Genomic DNA, 27998 nt, shown 5'->3' with positions numbered 1-27998 from the left:
TGCAGTTTTCAGAGTGTAACGTTGTTCCAATCCGAATTGGATCCTGCAATGGGTGGGCAGTTGTACATCAAGTAATGTTGCTACACATTGCTCAACTATTCCATCAAGATTCAGCAGCAGTTGAAAGCAATTTTTGACATTTCAATAACTGCCTCTTTCCCCCGCTCCCCAAAACCAGGAAGGTGGTGATGAGCCAAGAATTAAGTGAGTGAAGTCCTCTGTCAAATGTACTTGCATAATTTCTGCAATTAGATGCCCAAACCACAATGTAGACCATTGTGGCATTGAACAGAAGGAGGGTTTGTTTTCTATTTTGCTAGGATCCTTCAAATGATGGTATTGGAATGCAGTGTAACTACAGATTCACTTTTTAGCAAATCCAGGTGGTTGTAACTGTGAAAGAATGGCTTGTCAAAGCTTGGTGCAGGTGAAAGAGCAAGTTGCTGGTAGATCCAATGCTGTCCAGCAGGGTGAAACGCTCCATGCGTTGCATAATTGATCTGCTTGGCCTTGAAATTATCTTTATTCATGCAAATGCATTTTTAGTGAGGCTACTGTAATAGAGTTTCAAAAATACAATGGTTGCTGTGTCTCTGATTCTTTGCAGGCTGGCTTTTAGCACAAATTCTTTAATGGTTGGCCAAATTGACAAGGGATAACTTTCAAAAACAACGGAAGCTATTGTATACATGGATGAATTCAGTCAATAAAATATACTTGATCATCCTGATTTCTAAATGCTGTCACTGGTTCCAGGTTTGCAGTGACAGATTTTGTCTTTAATTCTACATACAGTTCTATTGGCAATCGACTCTTGCACTTTCCCATAAACCTTCACCACTTGGCACTGTTCCTACGAATGTACTTTGCAACTTTGCTAAAATATGAAGTCCAAACAAAGTCGAAGTAATAAATACATCGACAGACACTAGATGTACAATGCCAGTGGAAAATAAGTATCAATTTTCTTGGAATAGTGTTTTAAATCAGCTCATTTGAGTAACATTAAGGTTAAGATCAATCATATTGCACAGTAGTTTAATCGAAGTGCTAACTCGACAGCCCAAGGATGCAGACTTGCGTTCCAAGGATGCCTGTTCCTCAAACCTGTCAACAATATATCTTCCCATATGTAGTGTTTGCTCATTTTGAGGAGGGGATGGAGGAATGCTATCATTGCCTGTCCAACTCCTGCCTACTAATTATAGCAATGCAGATGGGTGCCTGCAATTGCACACACTCCTGGCTCAGGGAGAAAGTGTGATGATGGAAAGAAAAAAAGAGGAAATTCAGTGAAAGTGCAGATCCACTTCCAACCTCTTGATCTCTCCACCAGCCTTGCCAAGTCAGACTTATAAACAAACCATGCAAGAGGTTTTAGTTTCAGAGCAATCTTTTTTTTAAAGCAAGTGGAAAAGTAAGGCAGATTGTTTTGAGGCTTACTTTTGTATGTTTGTAGGATTTTTACATCCATTTCTTGCTTTCCTCAACCTGATCTGACTTTCCAATTTCCCCTCTTTTTTTCTAATCCTTTTCCCTCCCCCACTCCACAAAACAAACCCCAAACTTTTAAGCGTTTGACTTAAATGTTTTAATTCTTATTGCATATGGCAAAATACCTGGCAAAGTTTTGTGGATTGAAGACCTGCTAAATTGATTAAATGCTGAATTTTTCCCAGAGTGTTGGAGTAGAGTGCTGGCCAGCTCTTGTTCAGTAATATGCTGCCATGATAGAAATACCAGTCGACAACTTGAACTAGAGCATGCTTATACATGTTCCTGGGAATATGAATGATTGCAGTAATTGCATTTAATTTCTTAAAGTTTCTTACAGTATGAAGGTTCTTTTCATAAAGGCCAAATAAACCTGAATTGGACCTGGATAAACTGTAAGGAGGCTTAGTGTTTGAATAAATTTTTATTATTGGGTAATAGTGTAAAACTGGAAATTGCTCACACTCCATCTAGTGTATGTTTTTGAAAATCAGACTGGTAATATAATGATGGATAGGCGACACAGGCAATAAATTATTGTAGGTTGTTACTGTTGTAAACAAAACACTCTTTCTCTAAGCTTCCATAAGAACTGGAGTTAATGAACGTATTACCTGGCCTGGTAAAGAATTGTGCAAATCAAAAAGGCTCTTGTCCTTCGACTCTGCTCAGTTAGCTGAACTCAGGTGGGTGATGGTCCAGCAAGTATAACAAGACTGAGCATATTTGGATTGGGAAGGTTGTCATTCTTGACCTCTGCCCATTGCCCCTGTGGAACACAGATGTTCAAACTGCGCTGTGAGGTGTTCTTGAGAGAATGAAAGAAGTCATTAGATTTTTAAATATTTCTGTGTTCTTATAACTTACTAGCACATTGCTTTTGCACTAGATATATTGTCAAATCTTCTCCGCTGGCACTGATTTTTGCAAATTGGGGCAGAGTGCCCCTGAAAGTGTTTATATGTATTTTTTTTAAAAAACTAACATAAAACTTGAAGAGAACCATAGCCCAGTACAATTGGTGCCTTCAGGAAAGTAGAGGAGAAAGTGGTGGCGAGGAGTGTTTGTGCCTCCTTTGTCGTTATTAGGTCTAGACTTTGTAAATGTGTTACATTTGTAGTTCTGGCTCGTCCAATTTAAAAAAAAACAAAGTGCATGGTTTAACAACTGGCTACCATTGCAGAGTAAGTTTCTGTTGCTTTCCTCCTCCCCTTTCCTTCCATTCCAATCCTGCCAGTCAACCAACACATATAAAGAATAAACACTGAGAGGTCAGCAGCAGGAAGTAACAGGAATTTGCCTGGGGAGCTTTTGTATACATAGATGGCAAAAAGAAAGAGAGCTGTGATGGTGGCTCACCACACCATAGGGAGGATATATTGACCTTGGAAGGAGCACAGTGTGGATTTATCAGATTGATACCTAGACTCGAAGGGTTAAAATAGAGTTGTATTCCCTGGAATTTAGTAGGTTAAGAGGTAATTTGACTCAGGTTTTCAAGATATCAAAGGGAACAGATAGTGTAGATAGAGAACTTATTGGGAACCTAGGACTAGAGGCCATAACCTTAAGTTATAGCCAGGCCTTGCAGGAGTGGAATTAGGAAACAATTCAACATGCAACGGTTGGTAGCAGTTTGGAACTTTTTTCTGAAAATGGCAGTTGATGCAAGGTCAGTTGTTCATTTTAAATCTTGGATAACTATATTTTTGTGAGCTAAAATGAAGAGATAAGGAGCAAATGGGGTACATGGAGTTAGGTTCACAGATCAGCCATGAGCTCACTGAATAGCGGAACAGGCTCCAGGGGCTAGATGGTCTGTTGTTGTTCCTATGCATGCTGAGCCCTGTGGTCTGAAACTGCTGAGAATTTTGCTCTGTTTCCAAGGCAGGATCTCCTGCTTGTCCCTGACTGGACAGGGTTATTTGGGCAATTGTATAATGGCAACTTGCGGTTTCAGTCTGTGGTGAAGGAGTGGATGGTTTGTTTTGTGTGTCTTGAGGCCGCTTGATTGAATACTGAAACAACAAAAGTTCCTCTGGGGCCTGTCTGTTCCACGGTTTGACTTCTGAAAATAGATTAGTTGGGTATGCTTTTTTTAAAAATATATATTTTCACTGGGATTTTGCGGTGAACAATAGCAGCAAGATCATCTGAGAAACAGGCAATGCTTCAACTTTTGTTTCATTTGGATTATTAGATTAATGTAAGTCATGTTTTTATGTGAATCTTATTGTGAAATTCTTATTAAAACCTTGACCTGTGGATATAATTCTGTTTGGTCTGGCAAACTCGTGTCCAATGCCACCACCTCCCACCCAAAAAAATAATGCTGTCCACACCCTGATCTCGGTTGCTGTGTGGCAGCAATGCTGTGGGAATAAAAAAAACTTCACTTCATCTCAATCACACACACAATCACAGTGCAGAAGAGGCCCTTCGGCCCATTGAGTCTGCACCGACACGTGAGAAACACCTGACCTACCTACCTAATCCCATTTACCAGCACTTGTGGCCCATAGCCTTGAATGTTATGATGTGCCAAGTGCTCATCCAGGTACTTTTTAAAGGATGTGAGGCAACCCGCCTCCACCACCCTCCCAGGCAGTGCATTCCAGACCGTCACCCCCACTCTGGGTAAAAAAGTTTTTCCTCACATCCCCCCTAAACCTCCTGCCCCTCACCTTGAACTTATGCCCCCTTGTGACTGACCCTTCAACTAAGAGGAACAGCTGCTCCCTATCCACCCTGTCCATGCCCCTCATAATCTTGTACACCTCGATCAGGTCACCCCTCAGTCTTCTCTGCTGCAATGAAAACAACCCAAGTCTATCCAACCTCTCTTCATAACTTAAATGTTTCATCCCAGGCAACGTCCTGGTGAATCTCCTCTGCCCCCCCCCCCCTCCAGTACAATCACATCCTTAATTTTCATTTCCAGATTTTATTAATTGAATGTAAATTCCACCACCTGCCATGGTGGAATTTGAACCGATGCCCCTCGGTCTCTGGATTACTAGTCCAGTGACATTACCACTATGCCAACGTCTCTGCATCTCAAATTGAGATTTTTAGCTAGTGTATCTGGCCTTCATCTCTGCACATAATATAGGACTATATTTGTGGAATTCGAGTAGTACACAACCCTGGGCTAGAGTCAGTTCAATGTATGATGGATACTTAGGCTCTCCAACTCTTTTTCCTCTTTTTAAGACACTCTTAAAACCTAGCTCTTTGATCAAGCTTTACTCACCTGTCCTAATATCTAATTCTGTTGAAGAATCATACGGACTCGAAACATTAATTGTGTTCCTCTCTGCAGATGCTGTCAGATCTGCTGAGTTTTTCCAGGTATTTTTGTTTTTGTTCTAATATCTAATTGTCAAGGTGTCAAACTTTGAACACACTGCTGTGTTTTACTAAGTTAAAGGCGCTATATAAATACAAGCTAAGCCCTTGAAACTGTACAGCTGAATTTTCAAAATTATAATGGATGTGATTACACATTTGGCGTGGTCACCTGAACATGATTCTTTTTTGCTCGGCGAATATGCCCCTTTTTATTAGCAAACCCTTTCTGATCAGAAAGCAAAAATGCAAGACACATTCACCTGTCTGTCCTGATATCAACTGAGGCTCCTCTTCTAAACTGGGAATCCTGCAGCAAATAACTCACCACCTGACTCCCAGAGCCTGTCCACCATCTACAAGGAACAAGTCAGGAGTGTGATGGAGTTCTCTCCACTTGCCTGGATGAGTGCAGTTTCAGCAACAATCGAGAAACTCAACACCATCCAGGGCAAAACAGTCCGCTTGATTGGCACCTCATCCATCACTTTAAATATCACTCCCTCCATCACTGGTGCATAGTGGCAGAAGTGTGTATCATCTACAAAATGTATTGCAGCAACTCGCCAAGGCTTCTTTGACAGCACATTCCAAACCCACGGCCTCTACCACCTGGAGGGACCAGGATAGCAGATGCATGGGAACACCACCACCTGCAAATTCCCCTCCAAGCTATGCACCATTCTGAGTTGGAATTATATTACTGTTCCTTCACTGTTATTGGGTCAACTTCCTGGCATCCCCTCGCTAACAGCACTGAGTGTATCTATGTCACATGGACAGCAGCTATTCAAGGCAGCAGCTCAACACCATCTCCTCAAGGGCGATTAGGGATGGACCATAATTACTGGTCATTCTACCGATGCCCACAGCCCAAGAACAAATCAAAAAGAATGGTCAGGCCTCAGTGCTGTAAAGTCCGGCGGGTTTGGTTTGCAGTAGACATCGACTCGCCTCTCCTTTCATTCGCCGTATCTATTTTTATTTTGTGCTTCATTTTCTGAATATGCTGAGCAAACGTTATTCTCATGGGTTCAAGTCACTCTCCAGAGGCTTGAGCACAAAAATTAAGCTGACACTTCAGTGCAGTAATGAGGGGGCTGCTGCACTCTCTGAAGTGCTGCCTTCCAAAGCCAAGGACCTGTCTGACCACTCAGATCAATGCAAAAGATCCCAAGGCACTATTTCAAAGTAGAGCAAGGGAGTTTACCCTTGTATCCTGCCAATATATGTTCCTTAACCAACATCACTAAAAACAAATGATCTAGCTGTTATCACTTGGCTATTTGTGGGACAAATTGGCTGCCACATTTCCTACATAACAGCAGTGATCACACTTCAATACTACCTAATTGGCTGTAAAGCACTTCGGGATGTTCTGAAGTTGTGAAATGCAAGTCTTTTAATTAGATGAGGGAGAAGGCTTGTATATATCAATTTTTGCTCGAATAAGGTTTCTCAGAAAACAATGAGTTCTAACACTTGACACTGAATGGGGAGGGTTGTGCCAAACTCTCTCTCTCAGAGACAATGAACCCTCTATCCTGAGAGGAAACATTTCACAGGGCTTGGCTGCCCTCGTTTAACTGAAGAATATGTGTTTTCAAAATATTATACCTTTTCTGCTTTTGGATCTGAGTGCTTGGAATTTTTGTGTTTTGGTATTGAAACTGGCAGATTAGACTTGTTGTTTTATCAGTGGAGAATGAAATATGGCAGTTCAAAGTAAAATATAGTTATCATTTAAATTTGTCTGTGTCTCTGGCTCTTCAAATGGTCCAATGGGCCACACCTCGTATATTGTTTTCCTTGAAGTTTAATTGAGGTGGGAGAGAGAGGAGAGCATTGTTTATTTTGTAATAAGCACCTCCATGTTTGTACAGAGGGCACTTGTCCCCAGTAGCTCCTATTTTAAGATGATACTAAGGATAGCACATAATTGCCAACCTTGCATTTATTGAATGAACGTGTAGTTTTCTGAAGCTTGTTCGTGGTGTGCACTTGGGGACTGGGAAGTCTGCTATTTGCTGTGAGCCCAGTCAGCTCAGCAGACAGAAAATCTTTAATTACAACAATTGAATAACAAAATAATTTAATAATGAAAAATGTTTGCACTTGGAACTGACCGTTCTCTCTGCTCTGAAGGCAAAGGACCCTCCTCCTCAGCATGTGGAAGAATGGAAGTATCAAGCAAAATTAGGTTTCGTTTTTTGTTTTAAAAACATGTCATGTTCAAGTTCCCATGATGCAGAAACTACCCTTAAAAACCTGTATGTTCTGACTGGATTGCTATCTTCTGATAAGTACATAGCACAGAATTCAATCACAGTTCACTAACCAAATGGAAATGGTGACTGAAGGAGATGATACTTGAGTGAAGCCTGGGGTAAAGAATCTAATTTTGCCATTTTCTATTTTTTTTAATGGCTCTTTGCCATAGTCCCAAGCTGAGCTGTGATGTCAATCTCTCGCATATTGCTCATGTATCTCTTAACATGTAGCTCCACAACCCTGAGTGCATCAGAGGTCAGTTACTCCCTTTTATGAGAAGTGGTTGGTATATTTTCAGTATTCTCCCTAGTGGCCTAGTTGAAACTAGAACTTGCATCTTACCATTTGAAGCACAGCCGCACTGCCCCATCTTGTGATCTCTTTAAAATAGTTTGTTGCCTAATTATAAAATGAGCTTCAGCTGGCTGACTTAATATTAATGGAGCCACAAAGTTGGTATGTCTCTGCAGCCCACATACAACAGCGGAAGATGACGATCATTTCAGTGAATGTAGCACCCTATATTTCCAGGCATGGTAATGGGGCTTTGAAAGCCACTTTGCAAGTCTCGCTTCACTGTTCAAACAAAACATAAATCCATATTGTATATGACACATGGTCATCGTCCCACCTTGGATCTCCCCACACCACACACTATCCCTGGATAACATGGTCTCAGGACGTCCCAGGATGATGTTTGGCTGCAGGCCTAGTAGTTTTTGATAGCTTGGGTGGCACTTCCTATGTCACAATGTGAAGACGAGAAATTCAGTGGGTAAAGTATACCACTTTCCTTTACCAGGCTGCTGTGCATAAGACACACCTTCAGACATTGTTACACAAAGAAACCAAGGTAATCCAAAGCCAATTAGAGAATTTAGAAATCTAGTACTAGCCCTGGTCAACATGGCTGCTTGTAGGGTCTTGGGTATGAAAAATAACTCCCATTTTGTCTATCTAATAGTCATATGTAAAAGTAATTAATTCTGGGCAATGCACAGGTATGGTAAGGTGCTATGAGAGTGCAAGCCTGTTTGGCTTCATAATTTACCAGCTATCAGAGTTTCAGGCTGATTTGTGTCATCAATTGCGGACGCAACTTTTGTGGAAGCCGTTTGAAAACATTATTTTAAGGCAGGAACTAAACCCCACTTTCCTCAATGCAGCTCCTACCTGTTAACACAAACATTTTGCTTGCTGGATATCAAAGGCAGCAATTCTTGTAAGAACAGTTCCTGCCTGCAGTACGCAGATGGATCATCTCTCAGTAAGATTCAGGCAGGGACTGTGCTGAGCACATGAGAATGGGGTAAACAGATCTGAATGGAGAGAGAGTTGAATGGATTTCAGTGCACATTACTGTCAGTAGCAGCATATAAGTCGACCTGGTGTATAAAATGACCCCAAATTTTCGGCCCCAAAAATCATGTTTTTGCACATTCTCAGCATCTAAGTCAATCCCCCTTTGCAGTCACAACATGCTATACTCATGTTAGTAGTCAGCCTCAAATTTTCACCCCGTAAATGGGTGTTTTTCTTACTGGTATGTTATAACTGGGTGCAAGGTAATATGGGCTGTGCTGGGAAGATGAGAGGCAGTTTAAGACATGCCCACACAGAGCAGGCCCCACATGGTGGACGATAAACATGGCGATTACCCACACTGCTGGTTCCCTTTTATACTCGGTGTATAAGTCAGCCCCTGTTTTTGGAGGGACTTTTTGAGGCTTCAAAGATTGACTTATACGCTGATGTTGACGGTAAACAGAAGTGGATGGTAATGAAGGGGAGTGGGAAATCTGGCTTTCTGGATAAGGAAGGAAGGAGCCTGCCAACATGAACTTGAAAGCTGGTTGGGAGTGTCAATAACCGAAAGAGCTGGGTGCGTGTACTTAGATGAGGTAGTGGAGGGAAGAGTGGGAAAAATATCACCAATATTAACACGGTTAGGGAAGGAGGAGCAGTGCCAGATTTGCCTAGTGAGGAGGAAGAGAGCTAATATGAACAAAGTTAGAGAAGGGAACATTTGTGTAAAAGAGAGTTGGTTGAGGTGCAGTAGCCTGTGAACCAAGAACAGAATGGGGTAAAGGATCTTTAATGAACTGAAGGGGATGGGAATGTTTGATTGTGAGAAAGTGGCTGTTCAAAATCTTTCAAAGTTTATTACTGTGGTAATTATAGGTTTATTTAGTGCGTAATACACCTTTAAGACTAATGCTTGTTAAGGAAGATCACATGAACATTACCCAATAGAATAGTGCGGGGCTACCTTTCTAGTTAATAGTCGGTATATACATAGAATTGGAGTTGAAAGCACGTGTGTAGCTGCTGTTGAGTATATTGTAAATAAACTTAATGATTCCACTCAAGAAGTGTCTGCTGATCAACTCCATCATCAATCATAGCAACTCAGCAGCCTTTACAACAATTACCTAATCACAAACAGAAAATACTAGAGAAACTAAGCAGGTCTGGCAGCATCTGTAGAGAGAGAAACAGTTAACATTTTGAGTCCCAGGATGAAGAACTGTATCTTTGAGGATAGATTGGAAGGGTTGAGACTGTTTTCCTTGGAGGAAAGAAGGCTGAGAGAGACTCGATAGAGACATTCAAGATCCTGAGGGGTATGGACAGGGTAAATAGTGAGAAACTGTTCCCACTCGAGAACATCAAGAACTAGAGGGCACAGCTTCAAAATAATTGGCAACGGGAGTAAATGTGATGCGAGGAAAAATTTTTCATCCAGAGGGTGGTTGGAGTCTAGAATAAACTTCCTGAAAGGGTGGTGGAGGAGGTCCGATCAAGGTATTCAAAAGGGAATTGGATTGCTACCTGAAAAGAGAGAATGCGCAAGGTTACGGGGATAAGGCAGGGAAGTGATATTAGGCAGAACACTCTTTCAGAGACTAGTGCAGACTCGATGGGCCAAATGGCCGCCTCCTGCACTGTAAAGATACTGAGTCCAATATCACACCTCTTCGGCATTTTGGATTCATATTGGACTCAATGTTAACTCTGTTTTCTCTCTCCATAGTTGCTGCCACACTTGCTGAGTTTTTCCAGCACTTTGTTTTTATTTCAGATCTCTGGCATCCACAGTGTTTTGCTTGTATTACCTAATTGTTGTTTCTCCCCCCAGTTTAAAGTTCAATGAGCCATCTTGCTGCTCAAGTGCGATAGAATGCTCTTTACTTTTGTGGTTTTTGTATTAACAATGTTTATTTCTTTATAAGCCTACAGGCAATTATTATTTATTGACATAATTTCAGCTATGGCAGGATGGCAGTATTACTCAAAATCTTACTTCCTGAGAGTGCAAGAACTGTAGCGACCACCATAGGCAATTTTGTAATGGTTTTATTGCCTTGGGGTTGTGGGAGAGAGAATGAGCCCAGATTTCTTTGCAAAGTAAATTTACAGCATCAGCTCACTTTGCTTTCACTAATGCCTTAATTCAGTACTTCAAAAATTACACTTTTTGTGTCCGGTAGTTTTATTTCCCTCTTTAATACAACTGGTGGAATACTACATTTGGACAAGTTTGTGTCCCACTGCACTCCCATTGAGACTATTTTTTGCAAATGCTGCATTTGCTTCTTGGAATGTGACCCCTGAAATGCTAATAACAATGTTGAAATCCAATGTAGGATAAAAGTAGCTTATTTTGGTCATATTGAAGCAGTGGTAGTGGTCATAGGTCTTTACTCATTGCTTTTCTTTTCAGCTGTGTATCGGGTTTTTTTTTGACTTATCAGCTGTTTGGAGGCTCAGTCCACCCTCCTGAAGCTGTTCGTCAGCTTTGCCAAGTTTTGGAGATTGGCAGGTGTGGAAGGTTACAAAAGGGGTTCTGTTGAAACTGGACCATAGGTACGGGATAGTGGCCATGTTAATTCAGCACTGCACGTTTATGTAGGGCACTTGCCAGGTTTGATACTAGTGGGAGCTCTACACAGAATTTGGAACAAATGAAATCTACCAAGACAGGCCCATTTTGTTTTGTTAAGTTTAAGATGTTTGAATTGGCGAACAAGGACCAAATTGTTTGCTTATTTTTAAGCGTCTTGGCTTCCATATACCATCATTGTGTTGAGCCAGAATTTTAGTAACATGTAAGAAACTGTTGTATATGAATGCTACACTAACCCAATGCCTCAATGTACCATTCAGACACCACAACTTCTTAACATGTTATTAAAATCCTGGCATAGCCCAGTGGTTGTTGAAGGTAACAACGACTGTAAAACCATATCCTTTGTGTCCACAGATTGAAAACATTATTTTATATTCAGAGTGCATGTTTGTATTCTGAAATATCTCAGTGCTGATGCCAGGCAATTCCATTGTTGACTTGACTGTGTGTGCAAGGCCAGAAATGTGCGATAAGATATGGCTTTTCTGTTTGGAAAAACTGATTCCATTCTTATCTATCCAGTAGTGACCAGAGAATTACCTGCAATGACTTCTCTACCCACTCGTGCACTGTTGCACCTAGTGACCCCAAAGGATCTACCCTTGTGCCCACCCCACCTTTATTTCTCATCTGTATGCTATCTCTGGGAGATATCCAAAGGCACTGCGTTGGTTTCCACTTGTACACTGAAGGTGCTCAGCTTTACTTCATGATCATCTCTTTCAACACCCTCACTGTGTCTAAATGTCAGATTGCTTACCTGACAGCTAGTACTGAATAAGCTGAAATTTCCTCCAACTAAATATTGGGAAGCCATTGCCCTAGCTTCCGGGTCATCGACTCCATCCCTCTCCCTGGCAACTGTCTTGAGGCTGAACCAGACCGTTCACAACCTTAGTGTCATATTTGACCCCAGAATGAGGTTCTTGATCCTGTATTATGCTCATTTCCAACTCCAACATTCCCAATTCTGCCCCTGCTTCACCTCATCTGCTGCCGAAACCCTTATCCATGTTACCTCTAGGCTTGGCTGTTCAAATTCACTGCTTGCCGGCCCCCTATGTTGTACCCTCCATAAACTTGAGGTCATCCAAAACTATGCTGCCTGTGCTTCATTCGCCCCTCACTCCCTCTGTGCTCACTGAACTAATTACCCTCCGTTTTAACATTCTCAGCCTTGTATTTGAATTCTGGTCCCTTTGTATCTCTGTAATCCTTTCGTGACACCCAATCGTCCGAGATAATTGTGCTTCTTCAATGCTGATCTGTTGAGCACCCCTGAGTTTAATTGCTGCACCATTGGTGGCCATACCTTTGGCAGCCAAAGCCCTGAGATCTAGAATTCCCTCTCCAAACTCCTGTCTCTTTAACTTTCTTTCATCATTCATGACATGCTCAAAACCTACCTCCTTTTTGACAAAGATTTTGGTCATCGCCCTAATATCCCCTTATTTGACTTTGCAGTCTGATTTTGTTCGGTAATGCTCCTGTGCAAACGCCTTGGGATGTTTTACCACGTCAGATTGTTGCTGGAGTGAATTAAAGTTGTGTTTTTAAACCCTGGTTAAATTATAACTAAGTCAAAGCACTGGATGGATCAAGTTACTTTCTACCTGACTGCACAACATAGAAGTTTTTTTCATAGTCAAGTTGGATCAATAATTTAATTTATAACTTTTTCTATCCAGGATTTTACTGGTGCAGTCATTGTTTTTCTTGTAGAGTTCCACGCCAAATATTTGCTATTATGATTTCATTTACACAAGTACATTAGCATCATCTGTTGGTGGGAAATAGTACTACAGCCAAATCTGTGCATGTGTTTTTTAAGTTCAGCATGCATGGCCAGACTACTGAAATCGAGGGCGCGATCCACATCTGCGTCACTTGAGAGCAGCACAATGTCAGAATGATTTATAATCTGTTGATGGTGGGAAGATTGGGAAGCTGTTGTGGAGCCACAAGAAGAGGCTGGAGCAAGTAGGTAGTAGTGGAACACAGCAGTACTTGAAACTGAGTAGTGAAAAACTGGCCCCTGCACTGAGCTTGGACAACTCCTTGCCCCTCTGTGGCTCGAAATTCAATTAGATATTGATGTAATCTGTGGTATAACAACGGGCAGTTTTCTGATAGACACTTTTATTAACAACAAGTCAATGCAGATAAGAAAAATTGACACACTTTTGTCCTGCAACTCTTGCTGCAGGAGAGAACGTAACTTAACAGACAAATACTTTGCTGCTCTTTGTCTTGTTTCTGTTTTTTTTAATGATGCTCACAGGCCATCGATATTATAGCTGAACTAATTTTATTGATAACACGTTTTCCTAACATGTGCACATATTTGCAGCCTCTGAGCTCCATCAAGACACATGCTATCTGCCCCTCAACCCACAGGTCAGGTGGCCATATATAGTACAGAGTACTGTGTAGTATCTAATACTGGAATCCATAACTACAATCAGCTATTATCATGACCCTCTTCATTAGTGTTTTTTTTAAAAAAGAAAATGCATATCCTTCAACAATGGTATCTGAAGGCAATGGACCAAATGATCTGTGTTCTGCTGCCATGTGCCACCAGCAGTCGGTCCTGCAATGTGCTGCTTTTCCTGTAATTCACTGTCTTCTGCACATGGGAGCAGCTTGTATCTCTTATTAGGCTTAGCAGTTAGGTTCAGATGATGTCTGTCCTGGTTGAATCTGTTTGGCTTTCAGACAGGGAGTTAATCACTTTGCCAACTCTAGCACCCAATTTCTGGCTTTTTTGAGCGCAATATGGAGCATCACTCCTCTCAGGGTACAACTGGTCCTTACTTAATGGTAAGTTCTCTTCAGGTTGGTTTGTGATCAGCTTCACCCCTTTGTTTTGATCAGAAATCTCATATATAATATGATAATATATTGTATATATAAGATAGATAGGTTCTTGATTGGTAAGGGGATCAAAGGTTACGAGGAGAAGGCGGGAGAATGGGGTTGAGAAACATATCAGCCATGATTGAATGGAGCAGACTCGATGGGCCGAATGGCCTAATTTCTGCTCCTTTGTCTAATGGTCTTATGTCCATCCCTGCCAGGTTTTCGAGCCACCGGGTGCAACATCCATGAGATGGAGTAGGCCAGTCTGCTACCCTGCTGATTTTACTGTGGTGGAAATGAGTGGTGTCCAAGTGCAGCCTGGTGACCTGAGCATACTTAATCCATTGTTAATCTGTTGTTGAGTAAATTGATCTCATTGTCAGGATCAGGGATATGTTACCAGGAGATTTCTGATCAAAAAGGGGCTCCTCCTGCCTGTCTCTGCTCATCTCCAGAGCCCTTGCTCACTGCAAGGGTCCAGTCGAGGGAATCAGGGTGCAGGAGGTTCAACGAGAGCAAGGATCGGTGACACGGCGAGTCAGAGAGCAACACAGGCCACAAGCTCAGAGGGTCATCAGCAAGTGGAGGGGTTAGGGGGCAGCAGAGGCTGTGAACCCAGAGAGCCAGGAGCATGAGAAAGTGTTAGGGAGTGGGAGAGGCTGCTCCAAAAGGAGACTGATTGGGTCACACCGGCAGGAAACAATGATGAAGCGAATCTCCCAAAACCAAAGGAGAATACAGGCCCCATTAACTGATCATTGGAGTGAAATGACGTAAAACAGGGCAATGTTAAACATGGACTTACGACAATGGTTTATTAACACTTGCTGCAACTGGATCGTCCATACGCTAATTTAATGGCTCCTCAGATCTTGAAGCAGCCCATGTCCAAATGCAGAAAGACCTGGACAATATCCAGGCTTGGGCTGACAAGTGGCAAGTAACATCGAGCCACACAAGTCAGGCAATGACCATCTCCAGCAAGAGAATCTAACCATCGCCTCTTGATATTTCACGACATTACCATCACTAAACCCCACACTATCAGCATCCTGGGGGTTACCGTTGACCAGAAACTGAACTGGACTAGCCATATAAATACTGTGGCTGCAAGAGTGGGTCAGTGGCTAGGAATTGTGTGACAAGTAACTCACCTTCTGTCTCCCCAAAGCCTGTCCACCATCTACAAAGCACAGGTCAAAAGTGTGATGGAATACTCCCCACTTGCCTGGATGAGTGCAGCTCCAACAACAATCAATAAGCTTGACACTATCCAGGAGAAAGAAGCCCACTTGATTGGCACCCCATCCACAAACATTCTCTCCCTCCACCACCGATGCACAGTGGCAGCAGTGTTTACCATCTACAAGATGCACTGCAGGAATTCACCAAGGCTCCTTAGACAGCACCTCCCAAACCCATGACACCAACACCTAGAAGGACAAGTGCAGCGGACACATGGGAACATCACCACCTGGAAGTTCCCCTCCAAGCCGCTCACTATCCTGACTTGGAAATATTTCACTGTTCCTTCACTGTTGCTGGGCCATGATTCTGGAATTCCCTCCCGAAAAGCACTGTGGGTGTACCTGTACCACAGGGACTGCAGCGGTTCAAGAAGGCAGCTCACCACCACCTTCTTGTGGGCAATTAGGGATGGACAATAAATGCTGGCCTAGCCAGCTACGTCCACACCCCATGAATGAATAAAACAATATCCAGAAGGTTCATTCGACTGATACCCACACCCCCATTCATCCCAGGTGTTTTTCTTAGGAAGAAAGGTGAGACCTGCATCCATTGGAGTTTAGAAGAATGAGAGGTGATCATATTGAAACATACAAAATTCTGAGGGCACTTGGCAGGGTGGATGCTGAAAGGATGTTTCATCTTGAGGGAGAGGCTAGAACTAAGGGACACAGTTTTAAAAATAAAGGGTCTCCCATTTAAGATGGAGATGAAAATAATTTTTTTCTCTGAGGGTCGTGAATTCTCTTCCCCAGAGAGCAGTGGAATCAGGGTCTATGAATATTTTTAAGACAGGGGTAAATAGATCCTTGACTAACAAGGGAGTCGAAGGTTTTCGGGGGTAGGTGGAATCTGGAGTTGAGTCCGCAATCAAATCAGCCATGATCTTAGTGAATGGGGGAGCAGACTCAAGGGGCCGAATGTCTATTGCTGCTCCTGCCCTTAATTTGTATGTTCGTAATAAGTCACCCATAAAGCATAATGGAGATTCAGTTGTATAGACTGTCCTTTGCGTCAATAACTTATTATAAAGACAATTTAGTATCAACTGGAGCTAGTTTATGCCAGTGTAGGCAGTTTTATAACCAGACTGCACTGTCTTAATAATAAAAACAAAAAAACTGCAGATGCTGGAAATCTAAAACAAAAACAGAATTACCTGGAAAAACTCAGCAGGTCTGGCAGCATCGGCGGAGAAGAAAAGAGTTGACGTTTCGAGTCCTCATGACCCTTCAACATAACCCTTCAGTTCTGTCGAAGGGTCATGAGGACTCAAAATGTCAACTCTTTTCTTCTCCGCCGATGCTGCCAGACCTGCTGAGTTTTTCCAGGTAATTCTGTTTTTGCACTGTTTTAATGTTGAACCTAAAAATATGGATCAATTAGTATGCAGTATTAAACGTAAATGCTTTAGGCTAATGGTATAGGTTGATATTGTGTGTTTTGTTAGTGTTTTAAGAGTTTTGCTGTAATATTGACCAGGCATAAAAGGCAGGACCATTTTGTTAAACTTTGTGATTCCCATTAAAGGACAATCCATTTCCTTTTGATTTTAAAACTGCCAATTTCAAAATGTCAAGTCGACATGATTTCTCTATCACGACCTTTGCCTTGTAATTCTGATGGATTAATTTGATAGTCCAGTATTGCCAGATGCTTTGCAAGAAATGCAGTCACTTAATGGATAGCATGTTATTTTTACAATGGCCTCTTGCTGCATTTACAACAAAGGGAGGAAGCTACCCCAATGCATTTATTTGAAATATACCTTGTGATATTACATATGCATTCTTGTTCATTTTTTTTGTAACTAACAGTGGTGATACTTCCCAGTTGAAATTTCTACCCAAGAATATTGTGCTTCCAGTCCTGTTCTGATATCACATAAAGACAGAATAAATGGTGCTGAAGGATGACAAATGGGATATTACATAGGCAGGATATTGAGGTTGGCGAGCGGGGGTGGGGTTGGGTGGAGGGTTGGGGGGGCCGGGGCTGATTCGCCGACGCAGGATGATGTCAGGCGGAACACCCGACGTCACCCCGCGTCATTTCCATTTCAGGCCAGTGGGGGGGCGCGCAGCCGAATCAGCTGTGCACCCAGCGAACTGTCAACGGCCAATTAAGGCCATTTAAAAACTAATTGAACTAATTAATGGACCTGCAATGATGGTGAGCAAGGCAAAAGGGAGATACGGAAATCTTGTCGCAGAGACGAACAGAACTTCCTCAAGGAGGTAGGCGTTTCTTGAAGAGCAGTGGCAGTCAATTAAACACAGAGATAAAAACTGCGGATGCTGGAATTCGGTCGAAGGATCATGAGGACTTGAAACGTCAACTCTTTTCTTCTCCACCGATGCTGCCAGACCTGCTGAGTTTTTCCAGGTGTTTTTGTTTTGGATTTCCAGCATCTGCAGTTTTTTTGTTTTTAATTAATGGACCTACCCGTCCAGCCTTAAGGGTTGGCGAGCAGGCTGGGAGCCCTGGTTGGGATTAGAAAAAGTGTGAAATCTCATCCACGGGCGGGAGGAGGGTTCATGTAGGTTTTGAAAAATTTAATAAAAGTTTGAATAAAAGTGATGGACATGTCCCAACTCATGTGACAGTGTCACAAAGGGACATGTCAGGGAATTTTTATTTTTGTGCATTGACCATTTTTGAATTTGGCGCCGATCTCCCTGAGGGAGCACTTTGCCTCAGGGAGATGAGTGCACTCTTTTTCGCGCACTCCCAGCTGAGGGAATCCCCTCCCCTGCCTGCACAGGGAGCGCATTGTGCTTCCTGGTGGACGTCACGCTGGGCGGGCCTTAATTGGTCCCCAATCGGGGGCACCGATCGTAGGCACGCGCACTCCTGAACTCCCCCACCCCCCCCTGTCTTCCCCATGTGTTCTTTCATATAAAAGATGATGGGGAGGTGGAATTTTAAACTAACCTTCCCATCAGGGATCTGCAGTGGGCTGGGTGCCACGCTGGTTTTGCAACCGACCCGATTCTACTTTGCATTGAAGTAGATTGAGCAGCATTGTTTGGTGGGGGGTAAGACAGGCATTTCACCCAGTCCAGGCGTTTCCTGTCCAGAAAGATGAGGTGACCTTATGAGGTGATGTTTTCATTTGTGAGTTCAGAGGCTTTCTCATAAAGCATTTGGAGTGCAGCAGTAGCATGGACATGCAATGTTGCTGCTATATAACTTAACCCTGAAGAATTATTTGCCTTAAGCTGTTTAACCACATTTGGAATTCACTTGTATAATGCAAGGTGGAGCAATGTTCACAGCATTTGAGACTAATTGGAGCAACATTTATCATGTATTGTAAAGGCAACCAAGTCTAGAAAGTTTCTCTAATTTAAACCAGATGATTAATTTCTCTCATTTTTTCCTCTTCTCTTTTGAATTTTTGTAGACCAGGGATGATTTTCTGGGCTTGGTGGATATTCCCCTTCAACATATCCCGGTAAGTTTTAATTCCAGCAAAGAGATGTGTAAAATTTTAGTGAGTTGTGAATGTTTTTATGTCTAAGGTTCCTGCATTCATTTGTCAAACCTGATATGAAAAGTCTGTAACCTTATAGATTTCATCGGATCTCATAAATATGCATTATGTATTTTGAAAGTATATTGAGTTTTTCATATTTTGTCCTTGCGATGCTCTTTCCTTTCCTTCTCTCCCTCCCATTGCTCCACTTTCGCACTATTGCTATCTCCTTTCCCATACGTGTTTGGGTACTAGCTGGTGTTCTCGGGTCAAAAGCGTCTTGAGTCCCAGTGAAAGGAAGGGAAACATCTCCATTCCATATAGTTTTTCCATTTGGAACTTAAGCTCAATAGCGTCTGTTTATTACAGAGACAGTGTATATGCTTTGGAGTGTGGGAATATGGCATTTGAAATCAACTTCACTTCAGTTAAGACTGTTCGACCTTTTATGATTTAGCCCATTTTTTGTCCGCTCTGTCCTTCCCTCGCCCACTACCCCCACCACCCCCCGGGCATCTTTCTGATACCCCTCAAGGTTTTGTGTTTTTGACTCCAGTTTTCTCGCCTGCCTGTTGTGTGGCCATTTTTACTTTAAATGTTGCTTTCTGTTCTCGGTGAACTCCTGAGAAATGGGTAACCCACTTTCCCTGGGATATAAAACCGTCCGATTTGCAGCAAGGCGCGCTAAGTTGCTTAGTTCATGTCAGGAGCCTGAAGGCTGTGGAAGGGAAGTGGGACATGAGCTTGGGACAGTCAGCCACCTGCAAGCGGGCTCAGTATAGAAGCAGAGAAAGGGGTATTGATGATCCACCAAATGGTGAGATGGAAGGTGATGACAAGGGGACCCTACCTTGATTCTGAGTTGATGGTGGGGATCAGGATGGGGAAGAGGTTATGAAAGAAACATGGAAAATGGAACAGACTTGATCAAGGACTTATGGAGGGGAATCCTTGGTTGAAGAGACGAATCCTTGGCTGAATAGAAGGAAGCACATGAACCTCTGGCGTCATCAGGGTAGATTCAGTAGAGACTGAGAAATCAAGTCCTGGTTCTCCACAGATGCTGCCTGAGCTTTTGCAGCATTTCCAAAGATTTTTTTTTTTGTTGATCTTAGCAGGAGATCAACAGCAATATAATCAGCTAAGAGAGTTTAAGGAAAGGAATACTTTTTCTACTTATGACCCCAGGCCAATAACAAATATTAGAAACATAGAAGCATAGAAAATAGGAGCGGGAAGAGGTCATTCGACGCTTCCAGCCTGCTCTGCCATTCAATATGGCTGATCTTCTATCTCAACGCCGTACTCCTGCACGCTCCCCATATCCTTTGATGCCTTTCGAGTCCAGAAATCTCTCTATTTCCTTCGTAAGTATATTCAATGACTTGGCCTCCACAGCCTCTGTGGTAGAGGATTCCATCGGTTCACCAGCCTTTGAGTGAAGTGGTTTCTCCTCATCTCAGTCCTAAATGGTCTACCCCATATCCTGAGACAGTGACCCCTTGTTTTAGACCCACCCCCAGCCAGAGGAAATATCATCCCTGCATCCAGCCTGTCCATACCTGTCAGAATTTTGTGTTTCAATGAGGTCCCCTCTCATTCTTCTAAACTCCAGTGAATACAGGCCTAGTCAGCCCAATCTCTCCCCATATGACAATCCTGCCATCCCAGGAATCAGTCTGGTGAACCCTCGCTGCACTCCCTCTTTGGTAAGTATATCCTTCCTTAGGTAAGGAGACTAAAACTGCACACAATACTCCAGGTGTGGTCTCAGCAAGGCCCTGTACAGCTGCAGTAAGACATCCTTGCTTCTGTCCTCTCGCAATGAAGGCCAACTTACCATTTACCACCTTAACCGCTTGCTGCACCTGCTTTCAGTGATTAGTGTACAAAGACACCCAGGTCCCTTTACACATAAATATTTCCCAGTCTACCACCATTTAAATAATACTCGGCCATTCTGTTTTTCCTACCAAAGTGGATAACTTCACACTTATCCATGTTATACTGCATCTGCCATGTTTTTGCCCACTCACAACCTGTCTAAATCGCTTTGAAGCCTCTTAACACCCTCCTCATTGCTCATTTCCGCCAAGTTTTGTGTCATCAGCAGACATGGGAATATTACATTTGGCTCCCTCATCCAGATCTTTGATATATATTGTGAATAGCTGGAGCCCAAACACTGATCTCTGTGGTACCCCACTAGTCACCGCCTGCCACCCCGAAAAAGACCCTTTTATTCCTACTCTCTGTTTCCTGTCTGCTAACCAATTCTCAATCCATGCCAATATATTACCCCCAATCCCATGTGCTTTAATTTTACACACTAACCTTTTATTAAAAGCTTTCTGAAAATCCAAATACACCACATCCACTGGTTCTCTCTAATCTATTCTGCTAGTGACGTCCTCAAAATAAACTCCAGTAGGTTAGTCAAATATGATTTTCCTCTCATAAATCCATGTTGACTTTGTCTAATCCCGTTGGTATTTTCTAAGTGTCCTATTATCACATCCTTATCCCCCAGTCTGAAGTGATCATAGCCTTTTAGTCCTTAACGCCAACTCCTCCTCCCAGCTTTAAAGTCTAGAAAGTTCCAGCTACAATTTAATACTAAGATAACAATCTTCCTGAGGCTAAAGGGTTATTGTGGGAAGTGAAACAAACTGAACCAGTGAAGTTTGTTTGTTTGTTTCATTTCTTTACGCACGAGTTTTTTTCCCCTTTGGAAGGATGAGCAGGAAGTGTTGGAAGGATGAGCAGGAAGTGTTGGAAGGATGAGCAGGAAGTGTTGGAAGGATGAGCAGGCTGGTTATCAACCTGTTGAATCACATCATGACGTTCCTTCCCTGGCCAAAAAGCCCTCAAGTGAGACTTGAACTTGAAGCTTCTGGAGCCCCCTGCCCGCCAGGGGGCAGGAGCCCCTTGCCCGCCAAGCCAGAAGACCAGCTAGTGAAGGTGCTTTTCTGGGGTTATAACTTCTACGAGACGTAAAAATGCTCATTGTTGACATGGGGGTCAATAAATAGAGAGAAAGTATTCCTCTCCTCCTCCCATCATTCACCTAGCACAAATTTTTCCTTAAAATGTTTAATCCACTCTGAGCTGCTTAAGATATTGTTACTTCTCTGCCGAATGGAAGAAAAATCTTTCTGCTTTGACTGAGGTGAGCAGCCCAGGACTCTTGAGGTTACATTGTATTTCCTAAACTTCTGGCGAGCGCACCACATTCCCTTCACTGTGGCAACTTAGCCATTCGCTTAACCACTTACTTTTGAGGCACAAGTAAAGCAATAGTCTGGGAAGAAAGTAATTAACCATGCAGGTAAAATAAGCCTGATGTTTAACTATTAACGGGAATAAAGACTTGTTCTGTTCAAACTGTGGGCAATTTTAATATATGTAACTCAACTGGAGGATGTAAATAATGACAGCCTCGCAGGTGCTTAAGGATTCCCTTAACCACTAATTAGAATGTACCTCGCACTGTGTTAGTTTTCACCGAGTCCAGATTACTGTACCCTGGGACCAGGCAAAATACATCGCCTGTTTCATGGTTTAAGCACATTCTGTTGGCTGTTGGAGCACTGTTGGCAGATTTTGTGCAGAAACCCACAAGTTGGATTGCATGGTTTTCCTGGTTGAAGAAAAATATGTGCAAATGAGTAATTGGATGGAAAGAAAATAAAAGAACTGGAGTAGAAAAATGTAATTGAAATGTAAGCAAACATATCAGAATTAATGGATACCCTTTTAATTGCAGACTGAAAATCCAAACCTGGAGAGGCCATATACATTCAAGGATTTTATTCTTCATCCTAGAAGGTAAGTGAAAGTATTCAGTTTAACATAGATATTCAGCGAGCCGTAGGGCAGCTTCTCTCCAGGAAATACTTGATAGTTATTGCATGAATTCTGATCTACTCAGAGATACTAATTTGGATTTTTTGAAGTTGCTGGCAAAAATTCAAAATAGCATATCACAACTTAGCATTGTACATGGTGAAACTTGTTGTGCTGAGATTTCTTTGGTACTCACATTTCAAGCTGTCCGAAGCTATTAGTGACCGTTCAGTAAAGTTAATAAGGACACTGAAAGTTGCTATCGCTGTCAGTGTTGGTATTTTTTTTTGGCATAGTCACATTTCAGGTGTATTTCTGAAAATGCAGCCAAATGAACTGAAGGTTGATCTAAAGAAATGTTAGTTATTGGAAACACTGGCCCAAGTGAGGTCAATCCAAACTCGTCTCATTCGCTACCCCAAACTTATTCACTTTTGCAGACGCACGAGAACAGTTCCATATGTACACTTAGTGCTTAACCAATAAACACCTGTCCACCTGAACAAGGGAGAAAATGACTCCAGTCCACAGTTTTGCATTTCAGAATGTCCATTGAGATACAAACAGAATCTAATCCTAACAATTAATTCCAAGCCCCTTTCTCTACACTAAAACATTTAAATTATATAGCTATTTGAAATAAGCAATGTTGATAACATAAAAAATAGGGAGTTTCATGCTTGAAAAGTTCAAATTGTCAGATAATTTGAATTAAGCAGTTTTGAATGAGAAACTTGGAGATTTGATATTTTGCCTGATTTGTTTGCTTGATAGTTTGTTCCCTACCTTAAGGGTTGACTTCTTGCAAAGGTGTTGTCCCTCAGGTGTCAGGCAGTACTTCACTCAACTGGCTATTTTTCATGCATAGTGATGGTCCACAATTGCGAACAGCGGAATGCCTATGGACTTCTGGAATTGACTCAGTATTGTCACTCATGAACAACCATTAGCCAAATTTGAATCTCATGGAATTGAGGACAAATTATTGACTGAGTTGGGAGATGACCAGGTGGCAGGAGACAGAGTAGAGATAGTCAGCTTGTGCTCACGTAGGCAGAATGTGACCAGTGCTGTTCCATAGGGATATGTGTAGGAGCTTCAAGTATTCACATTAATTATTAACTGCTTAGATGATGGGATAGAGAGCCATATATCCTAATTGGCTAATGATGAAAAGTAGAGAGCAGTGTAGGTGAAAGCATAAAATTGCAGAGAGGTTATGCGAATAAGCAAATCTGTGCTGTATGGATTTCAATATAGGCAAATGTAGGGTCATCACTTTTTGGATCAATAAAGGTTAGATCAGAGTACTTTTTTGGTTAACAGCTACAAGCAATGGAAGCCCAAAGAGACTTGGGGGTCCATGTACATAGATCAGTGAAATGTCATCATGCGTAGGCAGAAAAATAATTAAAAAGGCTAATGGGATGTTGGCCTTTGTATTGAGAGGGCTAAATTACAGGGGTTAGAAGTAAGGTTGCCGTTGTGCCTGAAATACTGTGTTTAGATCTGGGCACCATACCTTTGGAAGAATACATTGGCTTTGGCGGGAGTCCAGCAGAGATTTACCAGGATGATACCTAAACTCCAAGGGCAGATCTACAAGGAAAGTAAGTTTGTATTTCCTAGAATTTAGAAGATTGTGGGGTAACTTAATCAAAGCTTTATTTATATTAAGGGGAGCTGATGGGCTTAACTAGCGAGAAATTACTTTGGCTGTTTGGGCTACCTGGAACTAGAGGATATAGCCTATAAATTGTGTTTTTGATTGTGAATTAGTTTGATTGCTGGTTGACTTCACCTGTACCTAGTTATCCTAATGCTTTCAGGAGTAAAGTTAGGAAGTGCTTCTACACACAAAGGACGGTAGAAGTTTGGAATTCTCTTCCACAGATACCAGTGCCTGCTGAATCAATTGTTAACTTTAAATCTGAGATTATTGTTAATCAAAACCATTAAGGGATATGAGGCAAATATGGGTACATGGGATTGGGTCACAGATCAGCCATGATTTCATTGAATGGCAAAGTGGGATTGAGGGGCCAATTGACCTACTGTTCCTATGACCCTAGATTAGGAGTGTTATGGTTGAACTCTACCCTGTGATCATCTCATGTTCACCCTCAATATCTGTCTAGTGGTTGCTTGGTGGCATTCTGAAGTGGGAACCCCAGCTATCTTCTCCCTCTTAATCTGGGGGCACTGAAATCAGTGATAGTGTCCCGACCACTGTCTCCCCCTCAATCAGCTGACTCAACACAGGCCAGGTATTAAACCTGGAGACTTCTACTCGCAGCTGAACAATTGGGGGAGTGAGGTGCTTGGCTTGATTTTTTTAATGTATATATCTTAACCAATATTTTAACGATGTAGAATAAAAGTTTGAACAGGTTCAAGGTGCTGAATAGGAAACATTGTAAAATAGGAGGAGGAGTAAGCCACTCAAGTCTGCTGCGCCATTCAACTAGACCTTGGTTGAAATCCTACTTCATTGCCATTTTCCTGTGCTATCACCATATCCCTTTAGATTTCTACGTATTAAAGATATATCGATCTCCGTCTTGAACATACTCAATGACTGAGCCTCCACAGCCCCCCGAGGTAGATGATTCCAAAGATTCACCACCCACAGAGTGAAGAAATTCCTCCTTATGTCAGTCCTAACTGGCTTACTCTAGACTGTGTCCCCAACTCCTGTGACCAACTCCTGTTCTTTTCTGTTCCAGAGGAATTTCCTTGACTATCATTGCTGGATTTTCTTATCTGCATGCCACTTCTCTCCCTACTTGCTTTTGTCCTCTCACGCATTGACAACAAGTATGAGATAAAAAAGAATGTGAGCTCCAGTTTTATTGCTCCTTATCCTATCTTTGTGTGAAATGATCAGCCACAAGAATCCTTCAACAAAAACCTGCATTGACATAGTACCTTCAATGTCATGTTCCTTCACAGGAGCATCATCAGATAAAATTTGACACTGGGCCAGCAAGATATTGAAGACAGGTGACTGAGCATATGGTCAAAGGTTTTAAGGAGTATTTTAAAAGGGATAGGGAGGTAGAGGAAGGGAATTCCAGAGCTTATGGCTCAGACAGTTGAAGGCACAGCTGTCAGTGGTGGAGTGAATGAAATCTTGGATGTACTAGAGGCCAGAATTGGAGGAGTGCAGAGATCTGGGGCTGGAAGGAGGTTGCTTTAAACTGTAAAGGAAAATTGTTCTTGCGCCAAGTCTCCCTTCCTATTCTCCTCAAGGCAATTACTGGTGCCCTCTTGTACCTTGCCCAGATATTCATGTGTGATCCTAAACCTGACGTTCAACACTACTGAGCCCAATCCTTGACCTATGTACTTCCAGCAAAGGTTCTTGGATAGTGGAAACCAGAGGCCTTTTATGTTTGCTTGAGCCAGGAAAATATTGGAAGCCCGTTGTAATATTCCCACTGCCACCCTGGCTGAGATCTGCTAACTCAGCACAAAAGGGGGATTAAACTCTAAACTTCAATGGTCTGTTGTGTGGCTTAGCCCTTCACTGGTTAAAGTCATTAAATCAGTGACCTAACTGCAACTTAACCAATGTTTGTCCAAATTATTCATTATTTATTTACTTCTGTGCAAGAGACACTGTAGAAGAAGCTAATTACACAATTATGTGATGCATAATTTACATTGACGAATACCATAACATGAATGACTTACTTTGTCATCTTTCTCTCCCAAGCCAGTCATTTGGCCAAAGTCTTAAATTCCACCTTGACGTTTGGAATTAAATTCATACGGCTGTGACAAACTGAACTAGAATGCATTACAATATTGAACCCTGGATCTAGGCCAAGGTATTAGCTTTATGACTCCAGATAACTTGCCCTTTTAAAAAAAAAAGTTGCCTTCAGATTAAAATATTATTAGGAGCTGCTCTCTTCCTACTTCTGAATTTTGAATCCATTCAGCACAGTGCCTGAACTGACATTATTCATATCTGCCCTCCTCCTCCAAAGTAACATCAGTGGCTGAAATCTTGGCATACTCTATGATTAATTGCTTCTACATGCGATTTTAAAGCCAAGGTAGTTATTTATTTAATTTTTCATTGTGCTATGGGAATTGCCAAGATAAAAATAATTTTCTAGATTTGTGAAAGGCAGGCTTCATAATCCATAGTGATACTTAAAGGTTCTCTTGCTGGTTCTATCAGTAATATTTAGAAACACACTTTTTCCAAAAAATCACAGCTATGAAAAGCAAGATTTATTCTACTTTTCCCCCTTGAATATTGTCTGTACTTGGACCAAAATTGCTTGATTGTTATTAATTATTGTTTTTGTTGTATTTTCTGCAGTCACAAATCCAGGGTTAAGGGGCATCTTCGATTAAAGATGACCTATCTTCCTAAGAGTAATGCTTCTGAAGAAGATAGCACAGAGCAAACCGATGAATTGGAGGTAAGTGTAAAAAGCTTTTTCTGGTCATTGTACAAATTCTTTCTCTTCTTGATGACCATTTTTGAGTGAATCATAAAAAAAATTGTTTAACCATGGAAGTTCCATTTAGTGTTTTTAAATTGCTGCTTTGAAATTCTATTTTTTGTGTTTCCAACATAGGTGCACCCACAAATGTGCACAAGGATTGCCGGAAGTATCAGTTTGTTCTGTTGAATGTTGCTATTTCACTGTTCATGCATGTTCCCTACTGTGCAAACCATCTGGTCTGAATAAATTGAATTTTTTTTTTTTATCAAGTCACAACACTGGTCCAGGCACATACTGCCAGAGTATCTACCAGGTTTCATAAGTACATTTATTTTATTAAAAAATCTAATTGCTCTTTGCAGTTCTGCTTGTGAATGATACCTAATGAAAACAACAACTTACATTTATATAGCTCCTTTAATGTGGTAGAAAAATCCAAGGGCTTTGGTGCAAATTTTCTTTTGCTTCTCTTCTCTCCGTGCGCCAAACCACCACCCCCCCATCCCACTCATTTTTCATTTCCCGTCTTAATTTCCTCCTAAATGCAAAACACCATTTTATAATTTAGTCAACAGGCATTTCATGTACTTGCATACATCTGTCAGTATAGCTGTTTGGCTCTAGGAAGTGCACAGAAACAACCCAGAGTGAATCATCTGATTTTTTATTTTTCTTGGGCTGATTTGCTCCAACTGTACAACTCACTCCAATACACTTTCTGTGCAAAGAGCTTACTTCTTACTACTCTTCCACAGGGCATTAAATGGACACACAAAATGCTAACCTACACAAATTGCAGATTGTATTAGAAGTAATCGACTTTGTGTATTTTGGTCTTAAGGTAACAAACTTAAATAAAACCTAAAGGCCAGATAATTTATAGTTCAGCTTTTAAGATATAACCAATAGTGGCTCACTTAATATGTTCCTTTTTCATTTTTTAAAGTGTGCATTCTTATGTGACAAGAAAAGTGGATTCTAAGTTCCTCAAGACCTGTAATAATTTTCATTTGTACTCTGAATAAAAGTTGCTGTGTATTTTTCCAAATGTAGATACATTACATTAGGGCCTCAA

The 27998-nt window shown here is 41.7% G+C and overlaps 1 protein-coding gene across 2 annotated transcripts in view; it reads left to right on the top strand.

Annotated features, from left to right (window-relative positions):
- Positions 1-27998, top strand: part of nedd4a (NEDD4 E3 ubiquitin protein ligase a) — a 125297-nt gene that overhangs the window by 69362 nt on the left and 27937 nt on the right. For both annotated transcript variants that reach the window (XM_041175037.1, XM_041175038.1), the window contains exons 6-8: positions 18540-18590; positions 22378-22439; positions 26794-26896. In XM_041175037.1, the coding sequence (XP_041030971.1) occupies positions 18540-18590; positions 22378-22439; positions 26794-26896 (216 nt within the window). The remainder of the gene's footprint in view (positions 1-18539; positions 18591-22377; positions 22440-26793; positions 26897-27998) is intronic.

This window comes from Carcharodon carcharias, chromosome 26 (assembly GCF_017639515.1).
Source record: "Carcharodon carcharias isolate sCarCar2 chromosome 26, sCarCar2.pri, whole genome shotgun sequence".
In the NCBI taxonomy this organism is placed as follows: Eukaryota; Metazoa; Chordata; class Chondrichthyes; order Lamniformes; family Lamnidae; genus Carcharodon; species Carcharodon carcharias.
The sequence above is the reverse complement of the archived record's forward strand: the minus strand, read 5'-3'. Positions and strand labels throughout refer to the sequence as shown.